Source organism: Molossus molossus, unplaced genomic scaffold (assembly GCF_014108415.1).
Source record: "Molossus molossus isolate mMolMol1 unplaced genomic scaffold, mMolMol1.p scaffold_m16_p_8, whole genome shotgun sequence".
Lineage (NCBI taxonomy): Eukaryota > Metazoa > Chordata > Mammalia > Chiroptera > Molossidae > Molossus > Molossus molossus.
In genome coordinates, this window is record NW_023425402.1 from 54,893,116 (window position 1) to 54,910,377 (window position 17,262).

At 38.5% G+C, this 17,262-nt stretch overlaps 1 protein-coding gene across 3 annotated transcripts in view; it reads left to right on the forward strand.

Moving 5' to 3' along the window:
• USP45 (ubiquitin specific peptidase 45) overlaps window positions 1-17,262 on the forward strand; it is a 66,298-nt gene that overhangs the window by 12,389 nt on the left and 36,647 nt on the right. For all 3 annotated transcript variants that reach the window (XM_036248544.1, XM_036248545.1, XM_036248546.1), the window contains exons 5-6: window positions 2,525-2,625; window positions 16,881-17,014. In XM_036248544.1, coding sequence (XP_036104437.1) covers window positions 2,525-2,625; window positions 16,881-17,014 — 235 coding nt within the window. The remainder of the gene's footprint in view (window positions 1-2,524; window positions 2,626-16,880; window positions 17,015-17,262) is intronic.

A 17,262-nucleotide genomic window follows, 5' to 3' on the forward strand; every position in this document is an offset into this window, starting at 1 on the left:
TATTGATTTTTAGACAGAGGGGGTGGGGGCAAGAGGGTGGGGGTTGGGGAGACAGAAAGAGAGAGAGAAACATCAATGTGAGAGAGACATATTGACTGGTTGCCTCCCACATGATCCCCGGCCCTGAGGATCAAACCTTCAACCCAGGTACATACCCTTGACCAGGAATCGAACCCAAGACCCTTCGCTCCATAGGCCAATGCTCTAAGTGCTGAGCCAAAACAGCCAGGGCCATAGGTAATTCTTATGCCTCACCAAGGTTAGGGGCACTGGTTTAACACTTAAAGTTAATGTATGGGTGCCCTGGCTGGTTTGGCTCAGCAGTTAGAGCGTTGGCTTGCAGACCGGAGGGCCCTGGGTTCGGTTCTTGCTAAAGGCATATACCTTGGTTGCAGTTTGTCCCCGGCCCTGATTGGGGTCATGTAGGTGGCAACCACTCGATGTGTGTCTCTCACATTGATGTTTCTCTTTCTCACTTCCTTCTTCTCTCCCTCCCACTCTATCTAAAGATAAATGCAAAAAAAAGTGTCCTCGGGTGAGGATAAAAAAAGAAAAAGTTAATGTATGGGTGGGTGACTGCTTTTAAAGTGTCTCAGTTTCTCATCTGAAAAAGAAAATATACTTCTATCAAGCTATTTATTCTTAAAATGATAATACTTTTTTGACTGTTGTGACAGATTAAACTAGAATGCTCAATTACATTTTTTGTTATTTCTAGTGGAAACAAGTAGAATTAAATTATTTGAGCCTGTCTTCTTTTCTCCAAATCCACTGCCATTGTGCAATTTTAATTTACATTTTCTTTTTGTACTCTTAAAGTTACAATATATTTTATACAAGGAAACATTAAGTTGCAAAGTCATTAAAAATTTCTTGACATTTCAGTATTTTGAAAATGAGCAATTATACTATTATTATTATTGGCAATAGTTACATCCATAAATATTGAGCATCTATTATAATGTAAGCCTGGCAACTGTAATTAAATTGTTTAAATTCCATTGTGGTCTATGCAAAAGATGTTTGGGAATGTTTTCTGTGGCTCATTTCCTCCATGGATATATCTATGTATCTATTTCTGTGTGTGAGTGAGAGAGGGGACACTCAGTGAATATTTGACTGAATTTGAGTACTATTTAGAAAAGGAACCTAAGCCTAGTTTACAACCACTGATACCAGGACCACTAATTGTTATAAGTAAGAGATTATGAATATGTAAGTTAGTTTTAGTGTAACACATTACATTTGTAAAGCTTCCATTTCTTTCAAACTGATGTTTTTATCTGATCATTGGCTCTCATGAAGATAAAGGAAACAGGTAATAGTAATATATTTTTATTTTTTTAATATTTTTTGTCCTCACCCGAGGACATTTTTGCATTTATCTTCAGATAGAGCAGGAGGGAGAGAGGGGGTAAGAGAGAGATGGAAACATCGATGTGAGAGAGATACATCGACTGGTTTCCACCCACATGACCCCAACTGGGGCGGGGGACAAATTGCAACCCAGGTATGTGCCCTTAACAGGAACCGAATCTGGGACTCTCTGGTCCGCAGGCCGACGCTCTAACCACTGAGCCGAACCAGCCAGGGCAGGTAATGATAATATAAAGAAGAAACCTTTATTAGTACTGTATGTGCCAATGAGTAAAATCAGTGCAGGGTCATTTTCTGAAAAGGCATTGTTCCCTAACCCACTCTTCCCAAATAAGCCCCAAACAAAACATGAATCTGATCCAGTCTTCCCCATCTTTGTAAGTGGAAGTAAGTATTCAAGCCAGTAGCCTGCTAGTTTTATATTCTTCCCTTTTTTATCTTATTTTATTTTTTAATCTTTTAAAATAGTAGGCAAATAGTATAATGATTTCCTCTGTACTCATCACTCAGCTTTAAACATTACCAACGCACAGCTAATCTTGTTTTATTTAAACCAGGGCCTCTCAATCTCAGTACTAGTGCCATTTGGGCTGGTAAGCCTTTGATGCCGAGGCCGCCCTGCACATTACAGGATGTTGAGCGGTGCCCCTGGCCTCTACCCACTGGATGTCAGTAGCAGCTTACCCAGTGTGACAACCCAAATGGCTTCAGAACATTGCCAGATGTCTCCTGGGGGGCGAAATTGTTCCTGCTTGAGAATCACTGACATACCCTCCTCCACTTCTCCCTTCTCGTGGCAGTTATTTTGACACTTTGCTCTCCCTTATCCTTTAAATCTAATTCATTCATGTTTATACCTGAAAATATATAAATCTGTTCATTTTTCCCCATATCCACTGATCAGCTTATACTCTTTCTTAAGAAACCCTCATGGCCTTCCCTTATATTTAGGATAAACTACCAAACTTTAATTGGAATAGTAAGGCTCTGTGTGAACTGTCCACTGCTTATTTCTCTAGACTTCCCTGTGTACCTCTGTTACTCCCATAATTTAAAGACAAACATTTATAAATGCCAACTTTATTACCTAATGTGCAAAATTATTGAAGATACTTTCATAATATTTGCTTAAATTTTATGTCTTCAGGTGTTACGAGTGTGACGAAAAATTATCAACGCATTGTAATAAGAAGGTTTTGGCTCAGATAGTTGATTTTCTCCAGAAACATGTTTCTAAAACGCAAACAAGTAAGTTCAGCAGTTGCTAAAGAAATATGTATTAAACTACAATATTTTATATTTCGTATGAAGAGTTTGTAAATCCATAAAGAGTACCTTAGATTTATGGTCACCTCTCAGTCCGAGTGCCATGCATGCTTCCATAGCTGCCTTGTGTTGTATTTATACAACAGGAGCTGGTGAGGGTAGTGACTAGATCCTGGGCTTTTGAGTCAGACAGTGCTGAGTTTGAGTATAGGCTCCACCTAAGTTAATTACTGTCATCATGACTTTTACTCCTTAGTTTTCTTAATTTAAAAATTAGATAATAATTCTATTGCGTGCAGTTGTGAGGCTTAGAGATATTTCCTAAAGATTTAGAAATCAATATGTAAAAATATTTTCATAATGCCCGACACATTTATGAAATTATACTGCAGTGCTTGACACTAACTACCTGAAGTTAGGCCGACCTTGCTGAGTAAGGGCTCAGTGCCCCCACCAGATGCCCTTGTTTCACCCACCGTCCTAAGTCTCAGGGTTTCTCAGGCCACCCACAATTCTGAACAACTGGCTACAAATTCAGAGGTTTCTGTTAACCTCTTAGGTTCAGTAATATGCTACAATGACTCAGAGAACCCAGGAAAATGCTAACTACAATTACAGCTTTATTATAGCAAAAGAAAAAAAAAAAAAAGATACAGATCAGGGTAACCAAAGAAAGAGATAGAATGGGCCTGGGAAGGTCCCAAGCATGCAGCTTCTGTAAGTTCTTCCTATGGAGTGAGGATGCATCACATTCCTGGCACACTGATGTGTAACAATACACAGAGTGCTGTTAACCAGGGAAGCTCACTGGAGCTTTGATGTCCAGAGTTTTTATTGGGTTTTCATTGCATTAACTTTGATACATGGTTTAACTTAGTCTCCATTACCCCCAACCCTCTAATCACATGGTTGGTCTTTCTGGTGTGACTGGCTCCCATCCTGAGCCATTTCATTAGCATAAACTGTCTAGGCACCCACAGTGAATATAAAAGACACTTTGTTGATTTGTTAACATAAACTATCAAGTGTGGTCCGAGGGGCCCAACATGAATAAAAAGGACACTTCAATTTCTCTGGATAGGCAAGGATTTAGCAGGTACTTCTCAGGAACCTGGGACAAAGGCAGCCAGGTTCTTTATTATACAATAGTAATGTATTATATATCATATACTTTGTTATCTAACATATAAGCAATATATAATACATGTTAATGTAAATTAAGAGTAATAGGAAAGCAGTTTTTTCACTCAAAAATATTAAGTGCCTACCACCTGCTAGGTTTTAGACTTTATTTGATGTGCAGTGGTAAAACAACAACATGTTATCTTGCCATTTGGGGGTTTAGAGTATAGGGGGGAAACAGACTGAAAAATAAGCAAATATGTAATAACTTTTGATAAGTGCTGCAAAGGAAAGGAACAAATTGTAGTGATAAGTGATAATGTCGTGGTCTCAGTGATCAAGACAGGCCAAGAATAGAATGAGATGAAGTGGTGGGTGGGCAGGTCATGAAGAATACTGTAAGGACTTTCTTGGTAAAGAATTTTTATTTTATTGGAAGTGTAATGGAAGTTATTCAAGTATTTTAAGTGAGGGAGTAATAGTTACTTCATCTGTTTAGAACAAGACTACTGTGCTGTGTGGAGAATAGGCTGTTGGGTGTTAAAGTGAAGGTGGGGGGATCATTAAGCAGGTTAGAGGAGGTTATTGTAGGCCAGGTGAGAGACAAGTAGAGGCACTGGTGTAGGGTCGGTGCAGTAAGATGTAAGGAGTGAGGGGGAGGGGGAGGAATCAAGTACAAACCTCAGGATTTTTTTTTAAATCCTTACCCGAGGATATTTTTCCATTTATCTTTAGGCAGAGTGGGAAAGAGAGAGAGAAAGGGAGACACTGACTGGGTGCCTCTGCATAACCCCGCCCAAGGCCCGGGACCGAACCATTGTGCCCTCGGCCAGAATCGAACCCAAGACTCTTTGGTCTGAGAGCTGATGCTCTAACCGCTGAGCCAAACCAGCTAGGGCGATTTTATACATTTCTTAAATATTTATTGTCATAGGAATATAAGGTAGGGAGCATGGGCTAATATGATAGTGGGCTTTGAGTCAGGTGTCTGGCATTCAAATTGGACTCTTTCAATCACTTGCTGTGTGACGTGAGGTAGGTAGATTACCGTTTGAGCCTTACCTTCCTCAGCACTTTTTCTCTCTTTCCCACAGGGCTTCAGGAAATAGGGCTTGATAAAACAGTTCCTGTCCTAAAGAAGTTTAAGATCTAAAAGAAGTTGTGAAATAAAAAAGTAATGATAATGAAAGCAGAATTTATATTTTGAGAGATGTTTGAACAAAGGATATTCAAAGAGGGGTGTAATGTTCAGTTGAAAGGAATTCAAAAGGAATCTAGGATGAGTTGGCTTTCAAGCTGGCCTTTAAAGGATGAGCTTTGCATAGGTCCAGATGAGCGAAGAAATAATTTCAGGTGCTGAAGGACCCATGTAAGCTTTCATTGTGTTTCAGGAACCATGGGTAGCACCTGGCATGGAGGGAAACAGGTTCTTGAGGGAATTTGAGAGTTTGTAGAGCTTTTAAAGCTAGAGAGAGAAGTAGCTCTGAATTCAAGGTTTTTAGAAGTTCTATGGAAAAATGTGGTTATCTTTGTTTTTCAAGCTACAGGATCTCTCAGGCAAGTTTGATTTAAAATAGGCTCCCTTGGCATTCTAGAAGTAAGTTTTTGGGGATAGTAATTTGCCATATTCTTTCTTGCTTAAAATACTTTAAAAACCAAATGTGAGCCCTGGCCGGTTTGGCTCTGTGGTTAGAGCGGTCCAGAGTCCTGGGTTCGGTTTCTGCTAAGGGCATGTATCTCAGTTGCAGTCTGTCCCCGGACCCGGTTGGGGTTGTGTGGGTGGCAACCACTTGATGTGTCTTTCTCACATCAATGTTTCTTTCTTTCTCTTCCCTCCTCTCTCCCTCCCACTCTATCTGAAGATAAATGCAAAAATGTCCTCGGGTGAGGATAAAAACAAAACAAAAAACCAAATGTGAAAGATGCTATTGAGGTTTATAAGAATGCTGGATATGATTATGCAGCTATTTTAAGTTATTTTTTTTTATTTATTTTATTTATTTATTTTTTATCCTCACCCGAGGACATTTTTGTTGTTGTTGTTGTTGTTCAGATAGAGTGGGAGGGAGAGAGGAAGAGAGAGAGAGAGAAACATCGATGTGAAAGGGACACATCGAGTGGCTGCCACCCGCACGACCAACCAGGGCCGGGGACAAACTGCAACTGAGGTACGTGCCCTTAGCGGGAACCGAACCCGGGTCTCTCTGGACCGCAGGCCGACGCTCTAACCGCTGAGCCAAACCGGCCAGGGCTATTTTAAGTTATAATTGAAGGCTAGAAATGTAAACATGTCTATATTATAATTTAAAAAATACAAAACTATATATTATATTTAGGTGGAAGAATAAAAATGATTTTATTTTATATTTTCCTTTTATTTATTTATTTTTTTAGAGAGAGAGGAAGAGAGAGGGAGAGAGAGATAGAAACATTGATGAGAAAGAACATTGATTGGCTGCCTCCTGCATGCCCCCTACTGGGGATTTGGTCCACAACTTGGGCATGTGCCCTTACTGGGACTCGAACAGGCAACCTCTTGGTGCATAGGTCAACGCTCAACCACTGAGCCACACTGGCAGGACTAAAAATGATTTTAAAAGCTTCTTTTTTATATTTTGGACTAAGTAAAAATAACGACTGAGAGGAAAGCCTGTACATGTATCTTAAACATGTTTTGAAGTTATGCAGTGCCTGAGCTAAGGTCTAATACATCTCTATCAGCTTTCTACGCAGGGAATCTAGGCTGGTGACACATCCATCTCTTAAAAAGAACCGGCTCAGTGAACTTCAGCTTTTGAGTTAGTAGCCCGAGGACATTTTTTTACATTTATCTTCCGATAGAGTGGGAAGGAGAGAGGGAGGAAGAGAGAGAAACATTGACGCGAGAGAGACACATCGAGTGGACACATCGAGTGGTTGCCACCCACACGATCCCAACTGGGGCCAGGGACCCTTAGCGGTAACCCAACCTGGGACTTTCTGGTCCACGGGCTGACACTCTAACCGCTGAGCCAAACCGGCCAGGGCCCAATAGACTCTTCAAAAATTATTGAGGACTTGAAGAGCTTTGGTTAGGTAGGTTATATATCAATACTTATCGTAATAGAAATTAAAACTAAGAATATTAAAATATTCACTGAAAAATAGCAATAATTTCATGACATTTTAATGCAAATAACTTTTGTTGTTGTTAATCCTCCCCTGAGGACATTTTCCATTGATTTTTTAGATAGAGTGGAATGGAAGGAGGGAGCGAGGAAGGGGGGTGGAGAGCGAGAGAGAGAGAGAGAGAGAGAGCGAGAGAGAGAGAGCGCTGAACTTGTTGCCTCCTGCACAACCCCAACCAGGGCCAGAGATCGAGCTTGCAATCCAGGTACCTACCTGCCCTCTGGTTCTCAGGGTTGATGCTCTAACCGCTGAGCCAAACCGGTCAGGGCCACAAAGAACATTTTTAAGAAATAACTATTTTTTTTCAAAATAACACAAACTTAGTAAGTGGCATTGTTTCACATTTTTACAAAACTCTTTAACAGTTGAATTCTCACACCTACTTCTGCATTCAATCTGTTGTGATATCACATGGTGTGTAGCATCTGGAATACTACATTGTATAATTGAGAATGAGTGAAAGTAAAAAAAAACAAACACAAATAACACCTTAGATTTATAAAGTACTTTTGCCCTTAAGGACCCTGAAAGGAAGACGGTGTCTTCAGGAGGGTGTTTTCAGATCCACTTTCAGAACAACTGACCTAGCACATTTTTGTCTATTTTCTGTCTTCAGCCTTATTGCCCTAAGACTTAGCTCAAATCCTACTCCAAGAGCACTTGCCCAATCCTTTGTCTTATCTCCTTTCTTCTATGCAGCATACCTTAGACTGTATTAACATAGAGTTTTATGGTGTTTAGCTTTTATGTGTGAATGTGTGTTATTTATAAAACTGCACATTCCTTGAGGATTGTACCCTGGCTTATATTCTTTTTTATTACCATGTGGCTAAGCAGTAAATACTTGCCGAATTGAACTGAACTAGCATGTAACCAGTTTTTACTAGGGAAGTAGATAAGCTTTGCATTTTTGCCCCCAAAAAGCTCTGAATATTCATATCAAATTATTTTATTTATTCACTCAATATTTGAATATATTTGCTTTTCTAGCCAGTTACTGTGCTAGATATTGGAGATACAGTAGTGAATGAGACAGATCTGTTTCTCAGTTCCTGCTGTTATTGATCTTTTAGTTCAATAAGGGGTATTGATAAATCACACTACTTATAATTGCTTGTTTAAATAGTGCTGGGATGGAGTAAGTACAAGGGACTGTTAGAACACTTTGGAGTCGTCTATAACCTAGACTGGCGGAGCCAGGGACATTTTATTTAGAGAAAGTCTTTTCTAAGCCAAGAGCTAAGAGACATCAGGCAGAGAGGCAAGGGGTTATGTGTCTGGGCAGAGGAATAGCTTATTGATGAGGGAGCTTGATATGTTCAGGGAATTTTATAGAGCTACAAGGTTGAGTTTGTGGTATTAGGGAATGATGAGAGGTGAAATTCTAAAGGTAAGTAGGAACAGATATTAAAGGGCCTTGTGAGTTTAGAGTTTATCCTGCAGGCAGTGAGGAACCACTAATTTTAAGTGGAGACGTGGATGATTAGTTTTGCATTTAGGAACAATCACTTGACTATAGTGTGGAGATAAATAGGAATGCCTTTGTATGTATACCTGCCCATTCATGTGGCAATATCATTTTAGTACAAGATGGAAAAAAGATTTCTAAAGCTAATGGTTAACTGGGAGTTAATGGAATTTTGAGAATAAACAGGTGAGGTAATTATTATTTGGTTCTAAGCTAGAGGAATCGTGGGGCAGCAAGTTTTTCCTTTTTAAATAATAAACTTCTTTTCAGCTGTAGAAATGGGCAAATTACATTAATACTACATGACTGGCTTAGGTAATTGCATTAAGCAGTCGAGGGAACCCCAGTGCAGGTTCCCAGAAGAATGCTCACAGCTGTGTGGATTTCACATCTGCTACTAGGATTTGTTTAAAAAAAAAGTCCCTCCACAACCCCCCTCACAGACATACCAGAAAATTAAAAACAACCAATAAAAATCTTCATATCTAACACAAAACTGAAAAAGAGCAAGAAAACTTTCTTGCGAGACCCACCCAGAAATATATATTATTAAAAAGTGTATCAGTATCTCTGAAAGGCTTATTTGTCAGTTCGGTAGTCTTATAAATGTCATGTAAGTATTCTACAAATACTTATAGAACACAGGAATTCCTGGTGAAATAATATCGTTAAATATTGGTGATTGACAACCCCACATTTTTTTCCAAAAACAAATTTGGCCCATAATTTTAATACTTGTGAGATGCCATTTTCATCCTAGAGCTTAAAGAGAGAATAAAATATTCTGTTATATTCATTAAACTTAGGCTCTGGTGTAAAAAGACATGATTTATGTTGGTTCTTTTGGTTGTATTAAATATAAATCTACTGTATATATTTTTTGAAATAACAAAGTAAATGGTATGTTTGGGATCTGAAACAGTGTATCTGAAGATAAATAATATTGTGCTCTTTTACTGTAACAATTTGAATGTAATGTGATAATTTAACCTTTTTTTTAAAAAAGTAACACATTTTGTTCTGCTTAAAAGTGACAGTCGTATGACTAAGAAATATGCATTTTCAAAAATAAGTACTAAAAATAGTTATTTTTCTTTATAAAAGGGGTTAGGGACAAAAAGATGTCGGACTTTCAAAAAACAACTTATTGGCCCTGGCTGGTTTGACTCAGCGGTTAGAGTGTCGGCCCGCAGACCAGAGAGTCCTGGGTTTGGTTCCTGCTAAGGGCACGAACCTCCACTGCAGTTTGTCCCCGGCCCTGGTTGGGGTCGTGTGGGTGGTAACCACTCGATGTGTCTCTCTCACATCAATGTTTCCCTCTCTCTCTCTCCCTCTTACTCTATCTGAAGATAAAAATGCAAAAATGTCCTCAGGTGAGGATAAGAAAAAAAAAACAAAGAAAAAACAACTTATTGTTACCTGTAGGGATTTAAATCTGGGGTTCCTTGTTCAAACTACAGAGCACAGAAAATTATTTGAATGACTATTTTCTCAGTTTCTCCAAAGATGACACCTAACTAGTACCCTTCTGGATATATGAGGAGAAGTTAATTGGGTTCACTGGGTGCCTAGGGCATTAGGGCTTAATTCTCTTGCAGAACCTTTGAGAAGGGCTGCTAAACAGTTTATTTATTTATTTTTAATCCTCACCCGAGGATATTTTTCCATTTATCATTAGATAGAGTGGGAGAGAGAGAGAGACAGACACAAAGAGAAACATCAATGTGATAGAGCCACATGGACTGGTTGCCTCCCACAAGACCCAACCAGGGTGGGGGAGGAACCACAACCGAAGTATGTGCCCTTGACCCAAATCAAACCAGCGACTCATTGGTTCGAGGGCCGATGTGCTAACTGCTGAGCCAGACAGGCTAGGGCAGGCTGTCATAAATTCACACACCAAAGATATCTAGTACATCTGCTTTGCTTAAGAGTAGTGGCCTTTTCTTATCATCACTAGCATTTCATTAGTGTCTTAAATTATTGCACTTATTAACCTTATTAGCCATTATTATACAGACAAATAGTAGATCATAATGTTTAAGTGTGCAGATTCTGAAGCCAGATTGCTGGGGTTTGAATGTACTCGCTGCAATGGGGATAATTATCAGAGGAGATAATGCTCTCAGATTCTTTTTTGTTTGTTTGTTTTTGTTAATCCTCACCTGAGGATATTTTTCCATTGATTTTTCTTAGAGTAGAAAGGAGGGAAGGAGGGAAGGAGAGAGGGAGGGGGGAATGGGGGGAGAGATTGAAAGAGAGAAAAACATCAATGTGGGAGAGATACATTGATTGGTTGCCTCATGCACGACCCCAACCAGGGCTGGGAATTGAATTTGTAACCCAGATACATGCCTTTGGTTGGGAATCAAACCTGCGATTCCTTGGTCTGAGGTCTGACTCTAACTCCTGAGCCAAACCAGTCAGGGCTCAAACTCTTTATTTTTAAATAGGCAAACTACCAAGTAAGTTTTCTTTCTTCATGCCTATGGGAAACCCAGGAAGCACCAAAGTTCCCCTTCTGGTTTAACCAAAGTAATTTACAGATACTCATAACTTTGAGAAAAGAGACATTTAATATTACTTGCCAACAAATGCACTATTTGTCGTGGTCAGTTTTCTCCGATGATAAGAAAAGCTGCATCTCTGTATTTGCTCTTTTACGTCTATAGGTTAAATTTGTTGGGATTTCTGGCCAATTTATAAACGTCTTAAATGTTGGTTACTGTTAATCTACCCTCCAGAAAGATTATACAAAGGGCATAGTTGACAAGAACACCCATTTTTTCACATTTAACTTTGTAGTTTTTAGGGATTTGGGGGTTAATAATGAAGTTCTTAGTGTCATTGTTGCCAGATCCATCAATCTTTTTGGGGAGTTGGGGCTACCTGGCTGGTGCTTCAACCAGTTTTCTGTCTTGCAAGACCTGAGTATGTACAAAACATCAGGTTACTCAACTAACCAGCAGCTATTTGAGTACTCAGGTTATAAGCTTAATGGTAAAGTGCAGAGATGTAAAAGAGCTTCAAGCTTTTTATCTAGGATGCCTGAAGTGTTTTCTCAATGTTCTTTACATTCTGGTGTCCATGTTACCTGATTACGTAACTGCAGTGTCCGAGGACAGCGTTGGTAATATAAAGGTGAAATGGAGTAAATCCCTTTCAATAAAATAATCTTCTAATCCCCAAATTCTTTCTAATTATAGCCATTTCATGGGTTCAGGTAAAATTTGAGAACAAAACAAATGATAATGAAAATTTTGTATAATTTGACTTTTTTGTTATTGCTGTAGCAGCTTTGTCTGTTTAATTATATCATACTTAAAAACATTTTGAAGTTCAGTCTTTGGTGCATGCATTTGGTTCTGTGTTTATAAAGAAAGAGTTCTTAAAGTGAATAAGGTCTACATCACTGCCAGATTGAGAAAAATTTTTTGTGTCTGAAAACAAAATGTTCAGTAATCATTTTTTAATAGAAGTAATAAGTTGCTTTTCATACAGACATACCTGTTTGTATGAAAGGTAGTTGAGAGACTGATTCTTGGACACCCTAGTTTTAATCTAGAATCTTAAATTTTCAAGCTGACAGTTCTCAGTGAGCAAATGTACATGTATGCTTTGTTTCTAAAGTTCTACTAAGATGAATTTAAGGCTTAATATCTCTATGCTGTTCACTATGTATCAATTCCATACACTGGAGTCTTAAATCCTAAGCAGTTGAGTATATATAAGTAGTGGTTCAATGGACATTTGATAAATCAATTGAATTTGAATTGTTATATTTTATAAACATGCTCTTTAGTAAAACAAAAAACTTGCACTTTAAATGAAACAAATTTAAATAGTTCTTAGAGAATCTAATTTTCTCATTATCTGATCTACTTAAGGTTCAAGTCCAACAGCATAATTCATTTTGAATATGTTCTCACAGACTTACATGTAAAAGTCAACAGATAAGATCCTTGCCACTTGTGTGAAGTGGCTGTTGAACCATGAAATAAACTATTTTTATTGCCATTGCCCCGTGGAGATGTTCTTTCTGGCAGTGCTGTCCATATTTGGTGGCTCTGCATGGAGAGCCAGGTGGTGCTGAAAAGCATCGCACAGTGAAGCGTGGATAGATCTAGGTCCGACATTTGTCATCCCTTACTGCTGAAGGGAAGGGTGAAATCTGTTTTTCCATATGTTTAAGCTTTTTTTTTTTGCCTGCAGATTTGTCCAGATGGTCTTATGAACATTGTTTACTTTAGGATGATATCCCAGATGTTTTGAAAACTGATGGATAAATGTGGTACACAGATACACAAGTCATTTGCATGTTATGGTTAAAAAATACTATTCGTTCTTATAAGATTAAAATATAATTTGTTTCTGGAAGTATTTTCCCAAGTGAAAATAAATGTATTTTATATGTATGTAATATATTTATATGTAGTTGATAAATATAATCTATGGTTTAGTTCCCCCAGTCACTGTTTTCATGTTAATAAGCTAAAGAAATTATAGCGCCCTGGCCGGTTTGGCTCAGTGGTTAGAGCGTCGGCCTGTGGTCCTGAGAGACCCGGGTTCGGTTCCCGCTAAGGGCGCGTACCTCGGTTGCAGTTTGTCCCCGGCCCTGGTTGGGTCGTGCGGGTGGCAGCCACTCGATGTGTCCCTTTCACATCGATGTTTCTCTCTCTCTCTCTGTTCCTCTCTCTCCCTCCCACTCTACCTGAACAAAAAAAAATGGAAAAATGTCCTCAGGTGAGGATAAAAAAAAATAAAAAATAATAATTAAAAAAAAAAAAGATTTTAAGAAATTATAGCAATATTTATTGAGAATGTTAACAAAAGAAAATACTTTTGAAGAGTCATATTTGTTCAGGGTTGCATAGACCTAAATTTGTAAGAATGTTGCCCTGCTATCTCCTCATTATAATTCTCCTCATTGTACATAAATCACTGAAGAGAAATTAGGTGGTAAAATGACAATGGGTTTATAATTAAAAAGTTATCATTATGACTGTGGGAAAATCACTTAACCTCTTGAAGCCTGAGTTTTGTAAATGTAAAGTCAGAGTAACAGCCTTGTGCCAGGAAATGGAGTAATGCGTGGATTTGATGACTCTTTCATCGTAAATCTCTCACAAATCACTATGAAACCATCCAGTGGCAATGGCTATAGTGAGGGCCTGAAACCTCCTGATTCCAGCCTCCAGAGAGAGACCTTGTCCATTAGTTGTACTAGCCTTTGCCGCTAAGCTTGAGTATGGGGTTTAATTCTTATTACTTATTGTATTCTCTGAAAGACAGGAGAAGAGAGCTTTCTTGTTAACCCAGCTTTCTTCACTGGGTTAACTTGGAATTCTAGGGTTGGGAGTTAAAAACAACTCTTCATTATATGGACAACAGACATCCAGTAACCACCAGTAATGTTAAAGAATAAGCAAAGAGAAATAAAGGGGCAAAGCAGGTAATAGGGTTTATGAAAAAATATTGCAGCATAGGATAAGAGAAAAGTTAAGACTTGAATGAAAAATATTTTCCATGCACTCAATTTGCTTAGAAACATCTTAGAAACCACCAATTCATTTTTGTCTATATTTCCACATGTTAAAAAGAAAAGCAAGAAATTATGAAAACCACAAAGTCAATATAAAAGGCAAAACTCATTTTAACAATTCATAAAATCCAATTAGAAACAAGAGATAAAACTTGAGAAAAACCTCAGAAAGTACAGGAAATGGTTAAAGAGAAGAAGAAAAGTGAGAGCAGATAAGCACTGGACACGAAGGATTGCTCATAGAGATATGGATTCTGGCACAAATAACAATTTTTGGTGGCCTTTACACACATAGTGCTTACCATGTCAGGTACTTTGCAAATAGCTCATTTAATCTTTATGAAAAGTCCAAGAAAACGTGTTAATGATCTCAATTGATACTGGAGCCCCATCTCTAGATGCCTTTCTTTGGGGGTGGGGATAGGGCAAAAGTCAAAGATGCCAAGTCAATCTTTGTTTGAACCAACAGTATGTGTATGACATCAGTCTGCCAGTATCCAAGACTAAAGTTTCTCTCTCTCTTTTTTTTTAATCCTCACCTGAGGACTTTTTTTTTTTGGTTCAGATAGAGTGGGAGGGAGAGAGAGAAACATCAACGTGAAAGGGACACATCGAGTGGTTGCCATCCGTACGATCCAACCAGGGCCGGGGACAAACTGCAACCGAGGTACATGCCCTTAGAGGGAACCGAACCCGAGTCTCTCCAGACCGCAGGCCGACACTCTAATCGCTGAGCCAAACCGGCCAGGGCTAAAGTTTCTTTTTATGGTGGTTTCTTGCTCCTGTCCTGGGAATAGGGCCACCTCCACCCCTGTTCATGGCAGACTACAAGTTTATAAGTCTACTGTATTTTTTGTTTAATCTTGTAGGTTTTCATTGATATTGAATTTTTATTATGTATGTTCTCCCCAACATCACACCCCTAAGGAAGAAGGAACAGTCATAGAGACATTCCTGATCTCCATTAATCTGATTGGAGGGGCAAACAGACAAACATTTATTAATTTTTAAAAAAAGTTTTTATTTATTTTTTTAGAGAGAGAGAGAGAAACATCAGTCAGCTGCCTCCTGCACACTCCTCACTGGGGATCGAGCCCGCAACCCGGGCCTGAGCCCTGACCAGGAATCAAACCAGGAGCTCTCAGTCCATTGGAGACGCCTAATCCACTGAGCCACACTGGCCAAGCAAACATTTAAAAGTTCATTAGCAATGCAAGGCAGCATGTCAGTATTAGATGACTAAAATATGTAATTGTTGAGAACTACAAAATCTGAGGTTGAAAGGAATTTAAAAGAACATTCGGTTAAAACCAAAAGATTTGAGAACTTGGGTATTTCCTGTCAAAATAATAATGATTCAGAAAGTCATATGCTGTTAAATAGTTCTAATTAATTGTGTTAGTTCATAAATGTTATGATTTTGTTAGTTTTTAACTTTTTTGACAATAGTCATAGAAGAGTTGTAAGAATAATACAAAAAATGGTGATTTTTATAATTTCATCATTTATTTATTAGTTGGCATTCTCTTATAAGGAAGAGTTTTCTCCCTTTTATTCCTATTTTAAAATTTATTATTATTTCAGAATCACTTTCATTTTGTTCAGTGAATGATAATTTATTCATGCCCTTCTTTATTTTATTTTTTAAATCCTCACCTGAGGATATTAATCCATTTTATCTTCAGATAGAGTGGGAGGGAGAGAAAGAGAAAGAAAAAACATCAACGTGAGAGAGACACGTCGATTGTCTGCCTCCCCCATGACCCCTACCAGGTCCAGGGACCTAACCGCAACTAAGGTACATGCTCTTGACAGGAACCGAACCCGTGACTCTTTGGTCCTCCGGCCCACACTAACCACTGAGCCACACCAGCCAGGGCCCTTCTTTATTTTGATACTCAAATTGCCCCACATTGGACCAGTGGGAACCTATTGAAAATGGCACCTGTGTATTTGGACATACTCATCACTTTTATTTTTTAGCACTTATTTTCTGGCACAACACTAATGTTCTAGGCTCATTTTGCCTCTTTGCTGCTCCAGGTTAAGAATTAGCCTTGCCCTGGCCAGTGTCGCTTAGTGGTAGAGCAACAGCTGGCGGACCAATGAGTCGTGGGTTTGATTCTGGTCAAGGGCACATGGGTTTTGGTTCGGTTGCGGTTCGTCCCTGGCCCTGGTCGGGGTAGGGCCCTATGGGAGGCAACCAGGTGATGTGTCCCTCTCATGTTGATGTTTCTCTCTCTCTCGCCCCTTCTTTCTCTCCCTCTCTCTCCTTCCCACTTTTTCTGAAGAGAAATAGAAAAATATCCTCAGGTGAGGATTTAAAAAAAAAAGTGAAAAAAAAAAAAGAATTAGCCTTTTTGTCTGGCTGATGTGGCTCAGAGGCTGCGCATCGACCCAAGAGGTTGCCAGTTCGATTCTCAGTCAGGGCACATGCCCACAAAGTGGACCTGATTCCCAGTGGGGGGCATATAGGAGGTGGCCGATTGATGTTCTCTCTCATCTATGTTTCTATCTCTCCCTCTCATTTCCTCTCTCTCAAATCAATAAAGGGAAAAAAATTTTTTTTAAAGAATTAGCCTTTCTTTAAGGGGTCTACATTCCTTTAAGTAGGGAATGGTATTTAGAAACCAAGATCTGAGTCTTTTATACTTGATTTTTACCTTACTCTTTTGTATTTAATGTTTTATTCATCTGGAATTTATCCTGCAATGTAGTGTGAGGTACAGATGTGTAAATTAAAGTGAATTAAAATTAATTGCTTTAGCAGTAAGATACAAAACTCAAGACATTTATTTGCATTTGTGTTCCTGGCTTCAGGGATACTGATTCAAGGGAAGCATGTTATTTGATTTCAAATAATACTGTATTTAAATGATGTCAAATGATATATATTTAATTTTACATTTCACGTCAGTTATGTTTTCTCTAACTTAGGTGCATTTTCCAAAATTATAAAACTTTGTGAAGAAAAATGTGAAACAAAGAAGGAAAGAAAAGGCAGTCGTGTAACATCTGTGAAAGGAATTACAAATCTAGGAAACACGTGCTTTTTCAATGCAGTTATGCAGGTAAGAAAGCTTTGTAAATTATAAAAGATAATTTTAATTAATTTATATTTTTTGCACTCCTGTAGGCTGTCAAATGACTGCTAATGTTCAACTAGAAATTTTTGTTTTCTTTTTGTTTTGTTTTAGGCCATCTTTAGCCATTATCATACACATACATAAACCTTGTTTTTCCACAGTGCTCCTTAAATGTCTTCTCTGTATTTTACCATGGCTCTATCAGTAACAGTGACATTTATTAAATATAAAAT